The 20,972-nt window shown below is 33.6% G+C and overlaps 2 protein-coding genes across 2 annotated transcripts in view; both read right to left on the reverse strand.

Annotated features, from left to right (window-relative positions):
• LOC129221541 (ligand-gated ion channel 4-like) overlaps positions 1–5,055 on the reverse strand; it is a 131,404-nt gene extending 126,349 nt beyond the window's left edge. The window contains exon 1 of the mRNA XM_054856033.1: positions 4,972–5,055. The gene's annotated coding sequence lies outside the window, so the exon portion shown is untranslated. The remainder of the gene's footprint in view (positions 1–4,971) is intronic.
• Positions 5,056–9,477: 4,422 nt separating this feature from the next.
• LOC129221104 (retinaldehyde-binding protein 1-like) overlaps positions 9,478–20,972 on the reverse strand; it is a 33,653-nt gene continuing 22,158 nt past the window's right edge. Inside the window, exons 5-6 of the mRNA XM_054855551.1 lie at positions 19,636–19,746; positions 9,478–9,879 (exon numbers count right to left, since the gene is read on the reverse strand). Coding sequence (XP_054711526.1) covers positions 9,709–9,879; positions 19,636–19,746 — 282 coding nt within the window. The 3' untranslated portion in view covers positions 9,478–9,708. The remainder of the gene's footprint in view (positions 9,880–19,635; positions 19,747–20,972) is intronic.

The raw sequence follows: 20,972 nt of genomic DNA on the forward strand, positions 1-20,972 counted from the left end.
TATAGGACCATATAAATCCATTGTTCGGATAGAAGTCAGAGAAAAAATGTTCACGTGCTCTGAGTTACAAGTTACAGTTCAGAAGTATGCCTTCTTCAGTACGTGGAAATGGGGAGTGATAATGGGTGGTAATAGGGTGACAAAAATACACACATTCTTACTTTTTTAAGACGTTTTTTCCCATTTTGCAGCAAAGACAATTATTTACCCTCTAGTTAAAATGTAACAGACCACCCGAAGTTTTCCATTTGTTTCTTCATCTTAATATACCATAGACAATGAACATATTAATATTCACTAAAAATATTTCTGTAGATCGTAAAGACCTAAGTAAAGTTTCAACAGCCATTCTTTACATGGGACTCCAATAACTGGAGAGACCGAAGCGTCCACCATGTTTGAACAAGCGGGAGCAATCGTTCTTATCGCACAGCAGGAAAATACAGAATAATAGACATTCCGTAGAACATTGCAACATGTTAGCAAATATTTCAAAGCATTTATAACGTAATGACAGTGAAATCATGAGAAATAAATCGATAGTAACCTCACACAAGCGCGCTCCACTTTCAGGCTGCCAGTCACTTCGTCGGCAATTAATTATCTATTTCTTTTTTCTTTCTGCATCTGCTGGAAATCTGAGGAGCTGAAATCCTTTCTTGGAACTGTTTGCACAATTAACAGCCAAGCAACCATTCATTTGACTCAATTTAACACATGCTAAAGTGATGTAAACATCAGCAGCAATGCTATCGTTGCGAAGCACTGGATCAAGTTTGCTCCAAAATTGCGGATGCTTCGACTCCTCCACTATAAGGGGCCCTACTTGACTCTACACTCAGGGGGTGCCAACCAAGGGGGGATCATGGCGCAGACTGGGCCATGACCTCCCCCTAGATCATTTGAGAGACATTTTTATATTTTTGTGGAGCCCTTGCTTTTGGGGGGTCTTTGCGATATTTAGAGGGGTGCGCCCTTGGTCTTAGGGGGTGGGCACCATTGCTACACTCGTAAGCAGATTTTATGCTGAAAGAAGTTGCTACTAAGCTTTTTCTTCTCTTTAAACCACCGATTTTCAAATTATTTCAGTACTGTATCAATTTTTTCTTGGAAGAAGCACTGAATTTTATGTTTCAGCACTTTTTATTACAAATAAATAAATATATTAATTAATAATAAGGATGACGATGCGTAATTGTTGCACTTTTGATCCCGAAGGATATTAGTTTTTATCATTCATATTTTTTTTCCCCTTAATGCTGCCTTCCAACCTTTCCTTCATATTGTAACAAAATTTCTTTCCCTGTACTTCCGCAAGCTCGCTTTCCAGATTTCTCTTCTTTCCCTCTGCTGAATGTTTTAGGGCCCTAAATAGTAAAATCCATTAACACCTTAACGAACAAAAACATCTTGGAGACACTAGAGTCGGTACTGAGATATGAAATGTTGTCTCGGAGACAACAGTCTACAATTACCAAAGCCCGATTAGCATCTGAAGCTCAGTATCAATTCGAGGTCTTCCGGTTCTTATTTAGGAAAATGTCTCAAAAAATTCTGCGCACATTGAAAAAAAAATCCTTAATGCTACAACTGTTATTTCTAAAAGCAGCACATTATTCCTGGCATATAGAAATTTTCATTGAGAAGAGATAAAACGTGAAGGGAGTGAAGACTCATTCATGAAACTAAGACCCCAAGTCACCTGATAGATTTTAAAGCAAAGCATTGGAATAAAACAGGTTTCTTTCGCTTGTTTCATTAGAATGTGCAAAACATTCGTCATTGTTGAGTCACGTGACTTGGGATCTTTGAGTCAGCTTTTGCTTAGCCAATGATTGAACTTACTCCCGCTATTTTATTTCCTGCTATAAGAAAATTTTGTGCTTTACATATGTTTGCACTGTAATTCTCAGCGAATGAGGGTGGTTAGTTACTGAATCAGACTAATCACTTCGTCAAATTAAGTAACACATTTAGTTCAAATTTTACTGAACCAGTCCAAATATTTGCTATGTCTGTTAAAATGCATATTAAAGCAGAAACTTTAATTTTTAAGTTTTTCAGTCATTTTTGTGCTCCTTGCAAGTTTTGAGGGGAATATAACTCTGAGAACTAATGCTGGATCGATTGCGGCCGTCGATTGCGGATCAAAGTGAAATGGTGAAATCGTTATCCTGTTTTTAGTAACACTTATCCAGTAATGTTTTCACTATGTAGTAATACATGTAGGTTACTTCAGTCAGGAAAAAGTTATATCTAAAGATCAAAGCATATGATGATACAAGCAATTTTCAAAAATTGATACTCATATTGTAATATTTTGTTGCAAGTCTAAAACTAGTTTTGTTGTAATAAAATGATAAAGCTCTTGCTGTTAAAATTTTTATTATTAATTGAGACCTACTAATATTCAGTGAAACAGTTCATTTCGTTTATACATTTTTTCATTTACTAGTGAAATCATTTATTTATGTATTCCTTTACTAATTTATTCGTTTACATTCTTTCATTGAAAAAATGCACTTATTTATTCCCTCATTCACTTATTTTCTTATTTATTTACTTTTTGTTAATTCATTTATTAATTCTCATATATTAATTTACTTATTTAGTAGTTTATTGTTTCCTTTTCTTATTATTTAACCCTTAATTATTTTAGCTACTCATTCATTTGATCAGTAATTTTATTTTTAATAATGACGTAGAAAATATTTCATTAGAAAAAATATTTATTTTTCACTTTGCCCAATGAAAAAAAGGGGGACATTTTCCACTTTTTTGGAATGCACAAATTTACTGCCAAAAATTAAATATGATGTTTCAATGCAAGTTTTATTATAAAACACGTTGTGCTTTATTTATGGACTGTAATTTTCAAAACAAATTTCCAGTTTGTTCAATTTGAAAAAAGGTAAGTTATCTTAACTATTTCACTTTGCCCCACAATTCCCAACACGGTTTTCTTATCCATAGACGATAGGGAACACAATGTAGGAACTAGTGATCTGTTTTACTTCACAAACTAAGTGTGACGAAATTGATATGACTTGTAAAATAAATTAATGAAATAATAATTATCTATCGCGGTAGGGTTTTATGAAAGTGCCCGGTAGAGTATTTTATATAGTCGCCAAAGTAAGATCTTTAGGCCTCCTACACATGAGATGCTAACTTGTCGAAAAAGTTGCCAAGTAAACTAGTTGACTGGCGTTTTTCGTTGTTTACACACGAAACTACTTAGTTGAAACAACTTTTCTTCTAATAGGCCCAATTTATTTGAGCAGTTGCTCCACAAAGTTGTTAAAGCTGAACCGAGTTGACACCGCGAGTTTACTCGTGTGTAGAGCGAACGCTTGGCAATGTCCCGATCAGTTGAATCAACTAAAAAATTAAGCACACCCACGAACCAACTAAAAAGAGTTGAATCAACTAAACTCAACAATCCTGATGAGTTGGATCACCTAAAAAGTTGATTCAACTCATCGGGATGAGAGTGGTTGCGGCACATGTGCCTGAGTGGCCTGATGTGTTGACTATCGTGTGAAGGACGCCAGGCGATTCCTTCACTTTTCTACCTAATCACTCAACCCGATAACCACCCGTTCTAAAGTAGATTCAAATGGGTTGCCTAGCGTGAAGGAGGCCTTAGTCGCCCGATGGTGAGTGATTATTTTCATGTCTACCTGGGTTTAATTTTCAATTGCTTTTATATCCACCGTGTCATATCATGAGCACCAGCTGAGGATATCTACGAGTGTTAACGCGAAAGCATGTAAGTACACGTATCTTAAACGATAAAATCACGTGGAAGTTAAAGGTGGGCATTGCGAGTAAATGTCGGTTCAAGATGACAGAGATAAGAAAAAGTATTTTGCTGCAAACAAAAAAAATATTTTAGAGGAAAGGGGTAAATTTTTCAGAAATTTAAACCCGATAATCTGTAAAAATTAATTGTTTGGAACATAATATATTTTGTTGTTAAAAAAAGCATAAAATTTTCAATATGAGCTATGACGAACTGAATTAACAAATGTCAGAAAATCATGCCTAGAAAAGCAGCAAATAAGTAATTGAATTAATAATTCGCAATACAAATTATTTCATAAACGTAAATTCTGTTATTTACTATCAGTTGTAGTTATTAGAAAAATAGATTTGTTTATTTTTAATCTACACGGCGTAGTTCAGAAAAAAGTAATGACAAAGCAACAACAAAATAATAATAGTAATAAAATATTTAAGCGCAGACGGATTTTTCGAAAGTAGAGGTGAAAGGAGTATAATGTCCTAATTTATTTACGCAATAACAATTATATAAACCGGCAAGAAACGCAATTTAACTCGCGTTCTGTAGCCCAAAAGTAACTCTTTCGTCCTTTCCAGCCGAGCCGAAATGAGCGGCGGGCAATAATTCATTAGAAATTGATGGAACGGGACGAAACACTCATAGATTCCAACTTCGCCTTACAACAGCAATTACAATAAACATTGCGTAATGTCACAACAAGCGAATAAAAACTTCTTAATAGCACTTCTTCCCAACCCTTTGGAACCAAAAAAGAACCATAAAAGAATGCTCCTTTCGCAATCTTTTAGCCGGCACACCGGGAATGGCCTCACGTTCTCTCCCGCATTCCGGGCACGCAGACTCCACAACACGGGAGGAACGGGAGATTTTTATTTCCCAAATGGGCTCTCCAGTGTTGTGCCCGGGGATGTGGGACTCTTGCGCTACAGCCTCCTCCCCCTCCCTCCCTCTCATCTATTTTACAATACTTTCGGCGAGGTTACTGCTCTCGATACCCCATCCATAACATGCGTTCCCTTTTTTTCCTTCTTCGCAAAGTGATTACAAGGGAAAAAAGAAGGGGAAAGGGATTTTTTTTTATCCCTTTGCCGGGTCTCGATCTGGACTGTTGAGGTCGGACGAACCATGCAGGACAAGACATAAGTATTGAGGTTTTTACTCACCGTTTCTGTCGGATCAGGAGTTCCATTCGGTGGACGAGGAGGTTCGGCTCATCTTGCGGGCGAAGGAGGATGCCGATAGAGGGCGCTGTTCCAGAAAGGAGAGAGAGAGAAGATGAGCGACGCGGGCGCCCCCTTGCCGTGGACGACGAAAGGCATCCTCCAATTCCCCAGATGCATGTTTTACGGGGGTAATCGACTTGCGTTCGGATTTGCTCTGTCATAAACAAAGACGGCCGCGGGGAAAGAGACGCTCTTGTCATTCAAAGATGCTATTGATTATAAGAAACGTCGTGGAATAGATCCCGAGAAAATAGCTCGAAAGAGCCCCCCGGACGAAAATCATTTTAATGAGAGACAAAAAGATTGAGAGGCTGTCATTGTCTAAGAGTCATTTGGAATATTCAGCTGTCAATTATATTCTTGAATACAAAAATGTAGCTCTTATATAACTTAAAATGTGTCTCACGGAGTATAATTACTTGATTGTCAAAATCTTTTACGATTTTTTTTTCTTTTTTAATAACTTTGAGTCTCCGCCTCCTGATCGCCGACGCTGTCCAACCCTCGAAGTTTTATTTTTCAAACCTCATTTAGTGATTTAATCGTCTGCTAGGAATAAATCAGCTTAAAATACGCGTTACGATTGGAACAAATTAAAAATCCTGCTCCCCACCCCTCACCTTTAAGAAAAAGAAAACTTGATGAAATTCACTGCACAAAAAAAAAAAAAAATAAATAAATAAATAAATAAATAAATAAACCGCTTCGACGGGCTCCTTTTTCCGAAACTCTTGAATAAAACATCTCGCGCGGAGTCAAATTAGTTCATTTTCTCAATCTTTCAAAAAATGTTTTTTTTTTTGCATAAAAACATGACAAATTTCCTTTTGCGTATCGATGTTAATGATTGTATTGTTAATTTATCACACAAATTTCTTTACAACATAGTCTCCCATGTCGTTTCCAGTAATTCATAAAGTTTTTGCAAAGATAAAAAAAAAAACTTTTAACAGTCAAAAAAAAATAAAACAAACTTCACCGGACCGCGAAATTTTTCACAACATAGTCTCCCATGTCGTTTCCAGTAATTCATAAAGTTTTTGCAAAGATAAAAAAAAAACTTTTAACAGTCAAAAAAAAAATATAACAAACCTCACCGGACCGCGAAATTTTTCACAACATTTTACCTGTCCGTAGGTCAAAAAAGGTTGTGAAACGCTGGTGCTGAATATTGTCTTCCTGCAACTGTTGTGACAAACAAGTCTTTTTTCTTTCTGTAAGTTTGAACAAACTGATATATTGTAAAACTGTGATTCTGCAGGAATTGACCTAAGATCTGGAAAAAAGTTTTTTTTTTTTTTTAAAGCAATCACGATTGCTTATTGTTCTTATTTGACTGTTTTGATGTTCCAATGATTTTATTTTCCCACCTCCTCCCTCTACAGCACCACCGTCGGCCGGCCTCCTCACGATGCTGCTTCTGAGTAGGTAATGCCTTTTGAAGCTGATTATTAACTGTGACTTTAAAATCTGCACAAATGCGTACAGAACCATCAGATTTTGGAACAACAACTAGGGGTGTTCCCCATTCAGAAAAGTCAGTTTTTTCAATTATACCTACTGCTTCTAATTTATCAAGCTCTTCCTCAACTTTATGTTTTAAGGCGTATGAAACAGAACGAGGTTTAATAAAAACTGTTTTAGCATCTGGATTTAATTTTAGGGAGCATGTGTAATTAGGAATACAACCAACCTTAGGTTCAAACACATCTGAATATGAATCAAGAATTTTTGAAACAGAAACATCAACACTAGGACACACAACACTTGAAACATTTGAAATTTTGTTAAGGTCATGTAAATTTATGCTTAATTTTCTAACCCAATCTCGTCCTAAAATAGAACAATTTTGACTTGACACAATATATAAATCTTCAAAACTTGAATTATTTTCATAAGAAACATTTAATTGTACAATACCAAGTGGCTTGAAAATCTGACCTGTGTAACTTCGAAAACACACATTTGTTCTTTGAAGTTTTAACCTCTTAAATTCATCAATATTCATTACGCTTACTTTACTTCCTGAACCACATTCGAATTTGTGTTTCAAATCATTTAATTCGATAATAGCATACATCTTATCATCATTTGCATAATTATTAGAAAAGACATCTTAAATTTGATTTACAGCAAGGTCATCTTGTTCATGTATAATGTTGTTGACATTTTGATTTCCGTTTTTTTTTTTTTTTTTTTTTTTTTTTTTTGATTAAATTAGAAATACAAACCGAAACTGAATGTCCACGTTTTGAACAATATTTGCAAGTTAGTTTATTCTTTTAAAAAAAAATTTGGGTTTTATGGTTAGATTTCCCACTATGTAAACATAATCCCTCTAATCCAAGCTCTTTAAAATTAACACCTTTAGGTTTCATGGGTGATTTTGAGCGACTTCTGAATTTTGAATTTTCATTTTTTGTTTAAAGTGGACGCTTATTTTTCACGCTACCGTGTGTTACTTTGTTAACAGAATTTGAAAAATTACTCTTATATACTTCCTTGTTCTCAATTTTTTGCAGCTTCAATAGCTAAAGCAATTTCGATTGTCTTTTCAAAGGTAATATCACCTTGTTGCAACAATTTTTCACGAATATCAGAATCAGATACTCCTCGAATAAATTGAGAACGTGATAGTAAATTTAACATAGATTTCGAATAATCACTTGAATTACATTGAGAAACATATTCAGAATTTTTCGTAAGATTTTTTATGAAGAAATGAATGTAGATATCGACTCACAATGATTTTGAAGTCTTGAAAAAAATTATTCTATTCGGTCAAAACGTTCGGTTTTGGCGATAGATGCTGTTTTAATAATGACAGCAATTCTTTATAAGTTTTCGTTGAAGGTAAATCAGGAGCAGTTAAACTAGACAGAAGATGGTATTGACTGGAACCGAGGCAGTTGATCGAAATTTGACAACACACAAAAAATTTGATCAAAATCGGTCCAGCCGTTTAAAAGCCTTACGGTGACAAACGTCCGCACAGAAGATTTTTATTTCTTAATATATTTAATGCGAATATTTTTATGCTAAATATTTGATATTTCTATTTATTCATTAATTCGAATTTTTAATGGAAGTTATTCAAGCCTGTATCGAAATAATGAGTGCAAAAACTAAACATTTAAAAGTATTTATGAATTACAACGCATAAAATAATATTACTTGCACATGAAAAACATAACTTACAGAGAAACATAAATTTATAACTGAAATGCCATAATTAAAATTTTTTCTGAAAAAAATCTCAACTTTTTGTTTATTTTCTAAACGCAAATATAATTTGTCATTTTAAATAATCATCGGTTAGTGGCAAACTAACGTCAAAATCTAAAGCTACTGTTTTGTAAGAGTAAAACCACGCAAATCCATTTGATTGAATGTTATTGTTCTTGACTTGACACAGGGCAGGTCATATCGGTTAAATCTCGGAAAAGACACCCATTGTTATGATAAATAGTTTAGAGACATTTATTGATGGTTTTTAAATAACTAGGTACGACCTTTCGTATGGTAAATATTTTCATTAATATTGGGCAATGACGTAGGATCAATTTCGCGGCTAATTTTTAAAAAAGAAGAAAATAAAAAAGAAAAAGAAAATAATAGTGAAATTGAAATGCGTCATGATGTATTAAAAATTGCTGGATACTCCTTTGAGCTACTATTGTGAGGAAAATGATGTTGTTTATCAATGCTATCCATCGAAATTGGAAAAAAATTGACAACTTGCTTATAACAAGCCCTTATTTAACAAGAACACAAATTTCGTGAGGATATCATAAAGGTACAATGATACGTTGGTACAATGTTATGTTAATGCAAGCCTAACTCGCTTTTAACGAGCAAATCTCGCTTAAAGCGAGCAAAGTTATGTGATTCATAAACTTCCTGTCGAGTACTCAGCTCGGTTTATTCTTTCTTAGAAAAATGTTTTTAACATTTTAAAGTCAAACTAAACTTAGTAATGAGCCATAAATTCTGAGAACAGAAGATGATGATTTTTTTTTTTTTTTTTTTTTTTTTGATTTGTGAAACAAAGAAGTATTTGTAAATTTAATATTTGTTGATGCCAATTGTATAATTTTATCTTTCTGAGGTATATTTGTGAGAACATTGTAGCTCGAATTCAAACAATTGAAGATTTTTAAAAAATGAAAACGACGATGATAATGACAAATGTGACGAATTTGAAGGTGGACAATCATCAACATACGAGTACTTCATGGCTTTTGATGTGTGGGAAAATTTAAAACATTTACGAAGTCAGGAAGACAAGTCACGATGTTTTTCTCGCATAGAGATTTTCTCGAAAACAATAGAAAAAGAGAGAGATAACGAGAGAGTTCAAAGCAAATTAAGCAACTTCTTTAATACTGAAAAATTTTAAGAAGATAAAAGAAAATAATATGAAATTTTATGATTTTTTTGCGCGAAGTCGTTTTTTAAGAGGATTTTGTTATAGGGAGCAAATATCGTGCTCCCTTCGCGCTTTATATGCAAGTAGGACTGCATGAGATGTCATAAGCAATTCCAACTGAAAGAAGAAAAACCTGAAGATATACACGTTGTTGTTTCTTGTGGAGAGGAAATCAGTTTTCAATAAAGGCAAATTAAATCTGATGCTCAAATGTTTCCATTTTTTCTTCTGGAGACCGCTGCAGTGTGTTAATCAACAAAATTGACACAATCTGATTTCATCTTCTGCACAAATTCTAAAAACTTCTCTCGGTAACTTTCGTTGCTAAGAGGTCCCATAGTACCACCGAACTCGTACGGAAGAATAGATGGGTGACAGTTTTCTTTCAAGTGTTCCAAGTTCTTTCCTCTTAGGAAAATCTATAAAGATAAATTTTTTAAAGAAAATTATTTCGGTAAATTAATTAATTTTTATTTTAAGCGTGTGTATTTATTTTGTGTGTGTTCGTGTTAGTAGATGCAATGGGATTATATATGTTGGAGTCGATTTACTATTTAAAAGTATTTTAAACAGGTCCTACTAATAAATTCTGTTAAATGGATTTTGTTGTCAAAACTGTACATTCTTTCTCACTAAATGTAATAGCAGCTTTATGCTACAAGGTTACTTGTAGTTTTACAACTATATCGACAGATTCGAAGTATATTTGTGCACTTCTTACCTGATTTGCATTTTATTGCTCAGATAGGTCAGGCGAATCACTCTGATGTATACAGTAGCAGCTAGGGGTGCGACATCGATGTCGATGTTTTGGAAACATCGATGTTTTTGTTAAAACATCGATGTTTTACTTTCGATGTTTTTGTACCATCGATGTTTTGGTTTCGATGTTTTTTCGATGTTGATGTTTTTGCATTTTAATTGAAATTTATGATAAAATTTGCTCCAATATTCTCTCTAGGTAATTAAGAGTACTTATGGAGTTGCCAAAAAAAATCTTTTTTTTTTTTTTGCACCCATTTTATAAGATCAATTTTTCTGTGTAGAGGATGATTTTTGGGAAGGTCACTACAAGATAGTAGAATAACTAGTGAGTGAGGAAGAGGTCAAAGCTATTGGAAGAACCTGACACAAGTAGTCTAGTAACAGAACTTGCAGTCTATTTTAAGGCTTCAGTTCTGAAACTAAAGGAAAATCCTTTACGTTACTACGGTGAAAATTATAACTTTAAAAATTTAGAGCTGGTAAAAGTTGCATTAAAGTATTTGATAGTGATGGCATTTTCTGTTCCATCGGAAAGATTTTTCTCTGACTGGTGGGATAGCCTGCGAAAAGAGAAATGCGCTTCTGGAGTGACAAAGTAAACAAACTTCTTTTTCTCCAAACTGTCAACACCAATAGTCGGGGTTACTAATCGACTTCCCCCCAACAAGTCGCCCCTCTATTACTTACAATTTGTGTTTAATTATTAACTAACAATATAACACATATTTCTTGCTCTTAAAAAAATAATTGCTAGAACTAATTTTGTATTTTTAAAACAATTAGCGCAACTTTTTCTCATCATTCAACTGACGGTGCTGTGATACATTTTTTCTTAGATTCTTTGATGTAAATTTACTTTTAGTTTCATGAAGTTTGAAAATATATCCTTATTACTATAACTAGTTTGTATTAATCGGTACTTGTCTTATAGTATCAATTTTTGTCCTACTATAATACCAAGATGTTGCAAAATTATTCTTATTAATTTATATTCATGATTTGAGGTTCAGTATTTTCAATATATTCGTCGGGTACGTATTCTTTTTTATTGCTTAAATTAGTGTAGTATATTCAAAAATGTATGTTACACATTGATAAAAAGATCGATGTTCTAAAACATCGATGTTTGGAAACATCGATGTTTTTTGGTCGATGTATCAATACCATCGATGTTTTAATTTCTAACATCGATGTTTTGAAACATCGATGTTTTGCTATCGATATCGCACCTCTAGTGCTAGCAGAACAAATCTTTACATTTGGTTGGCAATTAAAAACTTTACATGCAAACTTATTTTTATGTTTTTACTTGACATGCTCCCCAGTGATTTCGCCGAATACCGAATAATCTGCCAGATATTCAGTGTTCGACTAATTTTTAATTGCTTATCAAATGTAAAGATTTTTTTCCGACACTGTACAAACTATATAGAATTTATTTTTATATTTTTGTGAAAGCATCTCTTATACCCACGGAAATATAAGCATTTCTTTCAAAAATGCAAATTTTATTTTAAGGTTTTCGACTCAAAGAACGAGGAGTTTTCCGTCAAACGTTACTAAACTTTCAGAATATTTGACAGCATACAAGAAAAAAATAATTTTCAAACTTGAAGTTAAAATTTTGAAAATTTGATGAAATGCGATCGTTTAAAGCTATTGAATTTTCACTGCGCACCCGCGAAAGATAGCAATTAAAAACCTTCATAATCCAAAACCCAGATACATCCTGCAACAAGTGATGAAAACTTCCAGCCCGATATCTTGTAAATTTAAAAAGCTATCAGCGATCTAATGAGGCGATTTTCAATAATTCTTTGATAGGCGACTACTCGACAAGGTGCAGGATCTATCTGGGCTTTGGATTATGAATATTATAAATTGATATCTTTTGCGTACAAGCAGTGAAAATTCAACTGTAATTAAACGTTCATATTTCAATCAATTTTCAGTATTTAAATTTCAAATTTTATTATTATGTTTCTCTTATGTGCAAAACTGAGTGCTATGAGTCGAAAATTTTAAAATGAAATTTGCATTTTTGAAAGAAATGCTTAATACCTCCGTCGATATAAGAGATACTTTCACAAAAATATGTAAATAAATTCTACATAGTTTGTTCAGTGCTGGCAAAAAAAATCTTCACATTTGGTTGGCAATTAAAAACTTTGCATAACTTTTTCTTGTCATGATTTTACTTGGCATGCTCCCTTGCGAATTGGCCTAATATCAAATAATCGGTCACAATCTGGCCGAATATTCGGTATTCAGCCAAATAACTAAGGAACATGCCAAATAAAATCAGTGCATAGGAAGTTTGCATGTAAAGTTTTTAATTGCCAACTAAATGCAAAGATTTTTTTGCCGGCACTGCATTACTACTAAAATTAATAACTTCCATTGTAATAATTAAGATGAGAAAGATTTTAGTTCGTGACTGCATATGATGTAAATGCTCTTATTTTTGCGAGCTGAATGAAGCGAAATGAAGTTACCGATTGATTTCGCTAACTGAAAATTTCGCAAATTTTATATGCACACTAGTGTTACCCGCACGGCTTTGCTCTCAATAGAAAAATTAAAAGGTCTTTTGGTTCGTCTGTATATTTACAAATAATGTATGGTGAATTTTCTCGTCAATAGGCTTGTGCCCATGTTACGGTTCCGCGTTATGATAATTTCGTAATTTACTCGTCCACCTTATGATACTTTTGTTCTTAAAATTGGAATAGAAAAAGAACCACATCGAATTTTCAAAAAACCTCTTCGAGGTGCACACCTCCATGCTACAATAGGGTGGTCACAAGTTACATGGGGAAAAACTTTTTTCAACTAATCGTTTGCGGCACCCCCTAAAATGTGCCAATAGACTAGAAAATGTGATTTGGAAAGTTTCAAGTCATTTCGATGATATTAACACGTGCCGCAAAGAGGCTAAAGTTACGAAAAATGGCAATTTTTAGCAAAAAACAGTAGTTTTTCGTCTGTAAAACAAAAACTATTCATTCTAGAAACTTCGTTCTGGTCTCATTTTATAAGGAATTTTATTCTCTATAAGTGTAATTTGATCTAAATTCTTGTAAAAATTAATTGAACATTATTCAGGATTTTTCAAGTCAGGTCGTAGCTAATATCCTTAAAAGCGCGTAAAAAGAAAGAATCATTATAATATAAATTGTATTGCTTCTTTTAGTTAATGGTTGTAACCCCCTTACAATGTTTAGCTATCAGAGCAAAAACAGCAATATTATCAAAAATATATGCAGTGAAATCCTGTTACAACGAATACCGATACAACGAAATATCTGTTTCAACGAAAGAAATTTTCAGCTCCGATTTGATTTCCATTACGTTGCATGAATTTTATTGCTACTAAAACCTCGTTACAACGAAGAAAATTTCTGGTAATTTGAAGTTCGTTGTAACAGAATTTCACTTTAATATAGTTATATCTCTAAAACTCCAAGCTAAAACAAACAACTGCATGTAAAACTTATGAAATTAGCTGTAGAGGCCATAAATAAGGAACGTTGCTTTCCTCTTCGGTAGTCAGCGCTAAAAACTAGCTTAAAAATACCAGTCTTGTAAGGGTTTTCGACTCCCCCCCCCAGAGGAAGGAAAAACTACGATTCCCAGGAAAGTGACCTGTGTTCTTAGACGAGGACTTGTTAGGGCTTTCGTTAAAATGACAGTCATTTTATGGCTCCTTTCTGCAGTACAAACCTGTGTTTTGTGAGTACAGTTGTTACAGAAAAGTTTTTGTATTTAGCATTTCGCTACCACATCTTAGAAATTGGTTTGAAAGCAGTTTTGATTTGCAAAATAGGTACGTCCGCTAGTCCTCAACCAGATATTTTTCAAGAATTTCAGGATGAATGGTATAGATAAGAGTTAATTCAAAGCAAGTATAGAAGATTAAAAACAAAATAAGCAATCCAGGTGAAATTTCAAGCTTTCTTTTTGAGAAATAAAAACAGTAGCAGCTTAGGGATGCCTATAAAAAGTTAATTCCACTTTGCTTAACTTATTTAGGGAGTCTTCCTCCAAACAATGTTACTTTTCGAGTATCTGACGCTATTCATCACACAAGATGGATGGCAAAGGCCATATGAGGCAGTGAGAAGCAAAGGGATGCAAGTGGACTTTTTTAAGTTTCGAGTAAAACGCTTTTAAAGATCAGATCCTAGGTAGGTTTTCATTGAATTTTTTTTTCTAAATCATGCTATACAGCAGCACCTACCAGGGCTACTAGTACAATTTCTTGCCCCAAAACAGAGGAGAGGTTCACCTACCATTTGTACTGGTTATCTCCAAACTTTTAATTTTGCCACTTGCATCCCTTTGCTTTTCACTACCTCATATGACGTAGTGAGAAGCAAAGGAATGTAAGTGGACTTTTTAAAGTTCCTCATAAAATGCGTTTAAAGTGCAGATCCTAGGTAGTCTTTCGTTGAACTTTTTTTTTCTAAATCATGCCATATAACAACCCCTACCAGAGCTACTAGTACCGTCTCTTGCCCCTAAGCCGAGAAGACATTCCCCAATTATTTGTAATGATTATCTCGAAAATTTTAATTTTGTCAATTATATTCCTTTGCTTCTCACACTGCCTCATATACTCTTTAAAAATATATCTTCTCAGGGATTAGCTTTCCTTAATTGATTTAAAGATAAAAGGTGTTGAAGATATTTGGTTGTTTATCAACAATATTTATGGAAAAGTATGGTTTATTGTCTGCGATCCAGCTTTGGCCCCGAACCAAGATCTACAGTTAATAAAACCTTTCATTCAATACAAGAGTACTTATGAAGATGATGTATTCACAGAACCACCTAAAATAATTAATTATTTGTGGCCCCTGAACTCAGAGAAGGTTGCATTTCCGTTTTTTTCATGACTTTAGGGAGAAAAAAAAGATCAAAACAAAGAAGGCTGCAAAATTAAAATCCGAAGTAGGAGATAATGAAGATGATTGTGATGATAGGGATACAAAAGCACAGCTCAATCCGAAAGAAACTTAGTTTACTGGACAAAGAAGTAGATTTTTTCATTTCTCCTCAAACGTTTTAAGAGATACAATTTTTTAGAGATTCGAAATCGATGCAAAAGTTTTAAATACTGATCTTGATGAATAGTGTATAAACCAATATTATATTAAAGCTAAAAAGATAGTAAACAGTTTAAGGGTTGTCAATGGCACAGCTGAAACAGGTATAAAACTAATTTCTGACTACCGACAGTTTCTATTACAACTTATGTCCGAATGCAGACACATTTTTCCACGTTCATCAAAATCTGTCATATCGAAGCCATTACCACTTTAACTTCTCAATAAAAAGTAATAACATAATGATATATAATTTAACAGTGTAAGCAATAAAATGCCTTGGATTTTTTCTTTTCTTTTTTGTAATTTTTTAACTCTGCTTTCTCTTTTGAACTACTTAGTTATTTTATTTTAAACCAATAATTCGTTGCATTTAATGTTTAAAGTACCTCCAAATAAAGCCTTTTTAATGGATAAATTAAAATCAACAAAGAGCAAATAAATGTAATTGAATATTGTAATGCTTTTAGATCTTTGAATTAAAATTCCTTATTGATGGTATCTTCCATGACCTGACCTGAAAAATGCCCAGTACCGTTCTATAAATTTTGTTTAAAAAATGGATAAGACAACTCATCACGAGAATAAAATTTCCTATAAAATGAAACCAGAACGAAGTTTCTAGGATGAAAAGTTTTGTTTTAAAGAAGAAAAACTACGATTTTTTGCTAAAAATCACTGTTTTTCGTTTTAGCCTCTTTGCGGCACGTGTTATTATTATCGGATTGAGCTGAAATTTTGCAAATCATGTTTTCTAGTCCATTGGCACATTTGGGGGGGGGGGTGCCACGGAAGAAATTTGAAAATCGATTTTTTGTGACCACCCTAATGCTACTAACTAACTTTGGACCAAATTTCATGAAAATCGGCCGAACGGTCTAGGCGTTATGCGTGTCACAGAGATCTAGATATCCACACATCCTACAGACAGCTCCGGACAGAGAGACTTTCAGCTTTATTATTAGTAAAAATAAAGATAAAGAAAACCAAAATTTTACTGCACACATAACTTTGAAAAAAATTGCGTGGCTTAAATTTTTGCAATTATGACCAGCTCGTAAAAATTGCGAAAATAAGTACTTTTACAGTAATTAATGTGTTTGAAATGCCTAAACACTTTTGTGTAACATAGTAACCATAAAAAATCAATGTAATCAAAGCGCAAATAATGCACGAAGTTACAGACACGTATTTTGGGGTTTCAAAGAACCCTTTTTTCAATGCAAAAAATAATGAGTTATAGAATGTAGACATTACATCCAATTGCGCATCATTTTTTGCATTGACAAACGGATTCCTTGAATCCTGAAGCACGTTTGTTAGTGCTAATATTTGAGATGGAATAAAATTCTTGGGGAATCTTTTTCGAGATACTTGGAAAATGTTTTATCACCAATTCATTATACAACGTTCATGAAAAGGCAGCATAGTTACGTGTACGTGTACTCATGCACGCGCGTTATAAAATACTTTTTAAATTCATAATTTGCTTTCAGTTTTTTTTTTTTTTTTTTTTTTTTTTAATTTTCTGAATTCTTGGATGGGTTTTTCACAGTTGTAAAGCAGAGTAAATATAGTGGATTTTAAGTTTAACATAAATTTCAAAGTTTAGTTGACGTCTGAAATTTTAAGCAATAGCAAAAACTAAAATGAAAGTTTGAAAGGAATAATAATCTTTACTAATTATAAAGCGGAAAGTCTCTGTCTGAATGTATGTGACGCGCATAACGCCTAGACCGTTCGGCCGATTTTCATGAAATTTGGTACAACGTTAGTTTGTAGCATGGGGGTGTGCACCTCGAAGCGATTTTCCGAAAGTTCGATTTTATTCCTTTTCTATTTCAATTTTAAGAACACTTTCCGGAGCAAAATTATCATAAGATGAACCAGTAAATTACGAAATTATCATGACGTGGAATGGGAGAGCGAATGAACATAGCCAATTGGCGAGAAATTCGTCATCCATTATTTGTAAATATACAGGCGAACCGAATTACCTTTTAATTTTCAACTACTGGCAAAGCCGTGCGGGTACCACTAGTTCAATATAAAAGGATCTTTAATTGAAAGAAGAGGAACATTTTAACTGTCCGAATTTCTAGTTTATTTTGAGCCGATGAACAGAGGAGTATTTGATCCAAAAAGCTGGCCTTAAATCGAAACTATTAACTTTACTGAATAGCGTCGGTTTTGGAGTGTCAGAACAGGTGGATAAACAGGCCATCGTGTGAAAATGTTCCCTCTATCCGTTGAGACTAACCATAAAAATTTACCAGCAGTCGGAACTTAGCACTTTCATGATTCGGCAGCCTTTGTTTGCGATATTCAAGTTTTTCAACACACCTTCATTGTCTTAGTTTTCCGTTAAAAGGGATAACAAAAGAAGAATTTATTATGGATGGGCTTGAGAAAGGTTTGTCCGCTATTATTCATCTATCAATGTTATTTTAGACTGTTATTATTTAGGTTCTCATTCTCACAAAAACTGCGTCCTTTCTTTCGCTATTTTTCATGAAAGAAAATAGTGTTACAGATAGTCGGCAAAAAATCACGCCAATGGTTTTGCATGGAGTAGTAAGGGAAGCACGCCAAATATCCCCAATGCTGCTAAACTGACACTGAATTTGGAATCTCATTTTGGCTCCTAATTTAGCGAGACAGTGCCAAGTTATTGCTAATGCATGACGCCACTTCCGTTTGATTCCACTTCAACACTTATGGGCCATTCCAGGAAAAAAAATACACCGCTTGTTACGCACGTGGCGGTTCATATATTTCATTAAAAAGTAATGATTTTAAAGGGTGATGGCGAATTTTTTGCTTAAGATATTACACATAAGCTTGTAATTTGTTTAGCAGAAAAAAAATTGTCCAGTAGGGAAGAGGAGGGAGGAATGGGACAGTGGGAGGAGTGGGACAGCTAAAATTATTGCAAAATAAATAACTTTATTTTATTGTCAGTTTGACCACTAGAAGGCCTGTTTATAACTTCTTTTTATTTCATACTTGCATTTTATCCAGCAGGAAGTTTCAGTTAATAATTGGAAAAAGTTAAATTTCTCACCACCAAAGTAAGTTTCTAATCTATTTTTAGTTTTATTTCTTTGTTTATGTAATTTGTAAAACTAACATAATATATTATCATTGTAATCTTAAGTATATAATGTATGCATATCTGCAATTCAATTAAGCCTAAAACCAGCATGGTTTATGTGACAAGTTATTTTTTAGAAGAATGTGTAGAGGGAGGAATGGGACATGCCCCATAAATATGTCCCTTCTGTAAAGGGGCTGTTCAAATATTACGTAAGCATGTTTATATCGATTTTTGACCTCTCCTACCCCTTGTCAGCAGAAATATGCAAATCGCAAACCCCCCTTAACAATAAAATAAGCTAATAGCACCCCCCCCCCCCCCCCCACTTTTCTTAACAGTGAAAATTCAATTTAAAAAAATTGAGACTTAATTTAAAAAAAAATGCTTGTTTAATTTCCTTATTTAAGCAAAATTCTTAGATCACAATTTAAAAAAAACTTAGCCATTTAAAATTTTTTTCTAGGTTTTTTTTTCTTTTTTTTTCTTTTTACAATTTAAGATTTTTGAAAATGTCTTACGCAAGCATCACTTAAACATTCCCCCCTTCCGTGGTCAGCAAAAATAAGCAAATTGCTACCCCCCCCCCCTAACTATGTTGCAAGGGTGGAAAGCATTAATGATACTGAAACAAACAGATATTATCATGAAATTACCGCCACCACAATTGGTTGGTGGGACCAGTAGAGCACAGTCTTGTTTCTCTTTTAATGTGGACCTTTCTAATTATGACATTCGCTAATTTTTCTGTAATTTTCAAATGTGTCCCACTCCTCCCATACTCATGTCCCACTCCTCCCACCCAGGAGGGAGGAATGGGACAAAATTCTTGAAATTGGTAATTAGTCAAGTGTGAAAATAATAAAATGTTTAAACATTGTGTATATTTTTAAAATGTAGTTATAATATGCAAGTTTATTGTATGAGCTTTTGCACTAATGAATAAGTAGAGGATTATGAATAAGAATCATTTATGTTTTTTTTTTTTTTTAGTGTCCCAATCCTCCTTCCTCTCCCCTAATATTTTTAAATATTTTATTTTTAATGACATTTGTATGAGACACCACGTGCAGGACAAAATAACCGTTTTCCGTGGAAAGGCCCTTATGCGTAAACAAAAAAGAAAAAAAAAAGAAACCAAAAAAAAAGAAGATGAAAGAAAAAAAAAACAGAGAAAAATTAAAAGAAAAAAAGCAATACACACAAACCCGCTTAGTTAGCTTGGAAGGAAGAAGTGGTTTTGCAGCTATATAAAGATGGTGAAACAATTTGTTCTCGTTTAAAACATCCACTCTCTGAAATCTGCAAGGCATCGCCGTCTGTAAGAAAGAGAGTAAATTATTTTGCATGTGTGTTGCTGATGAAATTGAGGGGGGAAAAATCAAAGAACACATTCTCTGACAAATCATATAGCTCGTGTAGATATAATAGTATAGAGTGATGATGATGAATTAAGAGTAGTTGGTTCCCTAAAATAGAAGTATTTAAAAAAATAATTTTAAAATAATTTTATAAATTCAAAATATTCATATCAAGAGCTTTAAAGCGACCAACACCATATTTTAATGGATATTAAAAATAACAGAATTTTAATATTAATGGGGCAGAACTGTATAAAAATGTACGTTTAATTTTACTTTAAAACGCGCTTTTCTCAAAACTTCAACTTCAAAAACTGGTCTTTCTTTTTTTAGAAAACTACTTTGCATATTACTTTGAAATTTCACCGCATATTGTGTGCATGTTCATAGTTCAACCGAAGTGACCTTTTTCTTTTAGGACTCTCACTTTTTCCGAAACGGCTGTTTTTATGATCAAAAAGTGACTATTGGTTAAAATTTAGTAAATTATGAAATGAACAGAATTTTCTTAAAATTTCCCTATTTTCAGCTTTTAGATGCCTCTTGAAAACACTATGAAAATTGTGAAGTTTGTATTATGAACACTTTTTGAGAAAAAGGAACATAACTGTTAGCAATTTAATTTTGCGCTTATACAAGATACAGTGATGGTAAAAAAATTGCATCACCCGCGCCGCAAAGGAGAGGAATATCATCCTGACTGTATTCAACACACAGTCAAGCATCCCGTATCCCAGATGATTTGGGGATGTATTTCTGATCAAGGAGTTGGAGGGCTTCACTTTGTGCAAGGAACAGTAAACGTTCAGGTGTATATTGGCATTTTGGAGGCGAAATTGCTTCCTACTATCCGGGATCACCTTACTACAGTTCCAAACGTCATTTTCCAGGATGATTCTGCTCCGTGCCATAGGGCAAAACTGGTAAATATCAATTTAAAAACCTTCATCCTGCCATTAGACTTAAATTGACATGGGGTTAAGTAATTTTTTTTCTCTAAACTCAAACGCAGGTTCAGGAATGGAAAAGGGAGCATGAGGTTAGCAGTTTGCCTTGGTCCGGAAACAGCCCCGATCTACGTAAACAATTATCGGATCCCTGCTGTTAAATGTTTATATCATAAGTTTTGCAGAATTTCACATACATTCATCGTTAATCGGTCGACCAAAACTTCTCACATAATC

Source organism: Uloborus diversus, chromosome 4 (genome assembly GCF_026930045.1).
Source record: "Uloborus diversus isolate 005 chromosome 4, Udiv.v.3.1, whole genome shotgun sequence".
NCBI classification, from domain to species: Eukaryota; Metazoa; Arthropoda; class Arachnida; order Araneae; family Uloboridae; genus Uloborus; species Uloborus diversus.